This window comes from Arachis duranensis, chromosome 5 (assembly GCF_000817695.3).
Source record: "Arachis duranensis cultivar V14167 chromosome 5, aradu.V14167.gnm2.J7QH, whole genome shotgun sequence".
Lineage (NCBI taxonomy): Eukaryota > Viridiplantae > Streptophyta > Magnoliopsida > Fabales > Fabaceae > Arachis > Arachis duranensis.
In genome coordinates, this window is record NC_029776.3 from 6,728,173 (window position 1) to 6,731,196 (window position 3,024).

The 3,024-nt window shown below is 33.0% G+C and overlaps 1 protein-coding gene across 1 annotated transcript in view; it reads right to left on the reverse strand.

Annotated features, from left to right (window-relative positions):
• Positions 1-1,449, reverse strand: part of LOC107487669 (peroxidase 51) — a 5,572-nt gene extending 4,123 nt beyond the window's left edge. The window contains exons 1-3 of the mRNA XM_016108362.3: positions 1,152-1,449; positions 860-1,060; positions 603-768 (exon numbers count right to left, since the gene is read on the reverse strand). Of these exons, the coding sequence (XP_015963848.1) occupies positions 603-768; positions 860-1,060; positions 1,152-1,361 (577 nt within the window). The 5' untranslated portion in view covers positions 1,362-1,449. The remainder of the gene's footprint in view (positions 1-602; positions 769-859; positions 1,061-1,151) is intronic.
• Between the last annotated feature and the right edge of the window lie 1,575 nt (positions 1,450-3,024).

The window sequence follows — 3,024 nt, forward strand, 5'->3', positions numbered from 1 at the left end:
AAAAAATTTCAAATTTAAACGTTATTAAGGGGAAGGGAAATTATTGTGTCACATGCGTGGTGGTGTTGACAATTATTTGATTAGAAATGTTAGAGAATAAATAGAATTTGTTATTTTTGCTCAGTTTTTTAGTTATTAATTTAATTTTTTTAATATAATAATTTAATAACATATTTTTCGTTTATATTTAAAATAAAAAAGGATAAATCGATTTCTAAATTTTTTATTGGTAGATATTTAAATTTTTAAAAATTTAACAATATATTTATCTTCTTAGTTTTTTTAAAATTTGGACACATCCATCTTAAAATTTAAGTTTTATTTTAAATATTCTTTTTCGGTATAACAGGAGTTATATTTGATTAATTGATTTTTTTATTGGGTCTGATAAATTCAAGTAAATGTGAGAAATTAATGTACAAAATTTAAAAAGTTTAGAAATTTAAATATATTTTTAAATTTTTAATAATTTAAATATCCGCATATCAAAAAATCAGAAATCTATTTATTATTTTTTTTATTTTTAAATATTGATATTTAACCGCAGACCAAAAGTAATAAATTCTAATCGTCCTTAAGAAAGTGTAATGCACGCGCATTACCTGAAAGAGCAATCATATCTGTCTGGGTAAGGCCGTTCGCGGCGAAGAGTGAATTGAGCTGGTTCAAGTTGAACCCTGGCTGCGGCAGCTTCCCATTCACATCTGAAGCCCTTGACTTCAACCCATCATATCTCCCTAACTCAACCTCATAGTACGGTCCACCAGCCTGAAATTAAACACGACCAACAATGCAATTAACTATTCAATTTCCAAAATATTAATTAAAGTTATACGATGAAGCCAAGGAACCAACGAACCAGTGAAATAACATCACGGGTTGCCATGGTAAGAATATCTGCGCATGAGACTTTATTTCTGCAGAGAGGGACAGCATCCACGGCTGCTTTTGCTCTGATCACCGTGTCAAAGCCGTCTCCGGCCAGTGAGAGATTGTCAGGATGATCCTTCTCTGCTTTGTTGTTTGGAGTCGAAGCTACCAAAACTGAAGCATCACAACCCTGTCACATATATATCACACATTTACTTCTTTACTTTTAACATTTTACTACAAATTGCATGCAGTAATTAATTGTTCATTTACCTACTTACCCTCACAAAGCAATCATGGAAGAAGAGGCGAATGGTAGCAGGGACAGTGACAAATGTTTCATGGAACTTCTTCTTAACTGCATCTCTGACTATGTTCTCAACATTGGGGCAGATTTTTGCATAATGGTGTCGACTTAGCTGAGCTGAAGTACCATGTGCAACACTTAATAAGAGAAACCACACAAGTAGAACATTATTAAGCTGAGACATTTTTCTCTGTGGGAGGTAGAAGTATAAGAAAAATGCAGAGATATTTTGCAGAGTGGGAGAGTGAAATTATAGCTAAAGTGGAAAAGTTTAGGGGAAAGGGAGCATATATTATACTGCCTATAAAATTGTCGGGGTCACGAGCCAGTTGTAATAAAATATTATTATTCTATTAAACTTTTTGGTTTTACAGCAATAAAGTGCGTTTAGAAATTAGAATGAATAATAATAGAAGAATGATAGGTACATACTCTACTTTGAAAGGGACACAAATAACTACCAGCCAAACCTAGAAAAAAAGAGAGGGGTAAAAGAACTCGTGAAACTAAGGGAAAATAACATGCCATAAAATCACTCATTTCAAAAGTTTAAAGATATAATGTCTATATTTGTAACTCTCTTTTTTAAGCAAGAGTCTCTTTTGGGTTTACTTAATTTTTGTATAGGTCTTTTTTTTTTTTTTTTAATTGCCTTATTCAATTTTTTTATTTTTGAGATTTATCAAATATCGAATTCTAGATCTTTTAGGCATAAAACTTTAATATCATATCAGAACTAGTGAAACTAATTAAGGAAAGAAATTCCACAGCTCTTTGAAAAGATGCTGTGCTAAGCTTGAGCAGATTGCAAAATTCAAAACAGAGGAGAAAGCTGGTAATGAAAGTAATTGAGCATCTTTTGTTTCAAATATAACTTACATTTACACTAGGCTAAGTCTACCTTTTATACACAAAGCTAGCTACTGTTATGGCTCAAGATTAACCAAGAATGACATTAGTAACCAACTCAACTAACTACTTACGTCACACTAGCTAGCTGCCTGATTACTAACAGAACTATAACAGAAATATAATGCAGTAATGCAGTTTTACCAACTGCTATTGTAACAGTTTTTGCCCTTCACCCTTAATAAGAGGGAACATATACAACTGAGATTGGTTTGTTTTCATTTATATAACTGCAACAAAATATTGGTCCAAAACAAAATTCTTTGCTTATTTCGGAGGAGGGGCCTGGTTTCAGTGAAAATCCTAATTTTCCAAGAATTTGTGGACCAACTTGGTTAAACATGAATAACGACACATCAGGAAGAGGAAGAAGAAGGGGATGCTAACATTATTAGCACAATAAGAATTCGATTGAGTGGCATGCACGTTACTTTGCATTCATCTCCCTCGGACCTGGTCCTTGCATTGCTGCTACCAGAAAAAACAGATTGTACTTTCAAGTTTCGTTGGAGCCTGGCGGTCCTGTCCTAGCTATTATTATAAATTATTGAAAGAGCAATGCTAGGGGGCCAGCAATTTTTGTGATTGTTAGCCATCAATGATGATTTGATGGTATGAGATTGGTGTGAGATTTCATCCAATGACTCACCTTTCTCTGCTGGTTACATGCTGGCTAAAATTCAATAAAACTGCTGGCCCCTAGACTTTTCTTTATTGAAATATACATGTAATGTAATATAATGGGGAACTAGAAAATCTTATCTGAGGTGGTTAAAGGAGGAAGACATTTTGATTCAGGGCAAAATCCTAGTAGTTTCAAGGATATAAAAAATAAGTAGAATGTGAAGTAGACGTAATTTTATCCAATCACGTCTTGTCATGTTTCAGTTTGGTGTGTTTCGTACATTCTTCGTGAATAAATATGGAGAGAACTAATT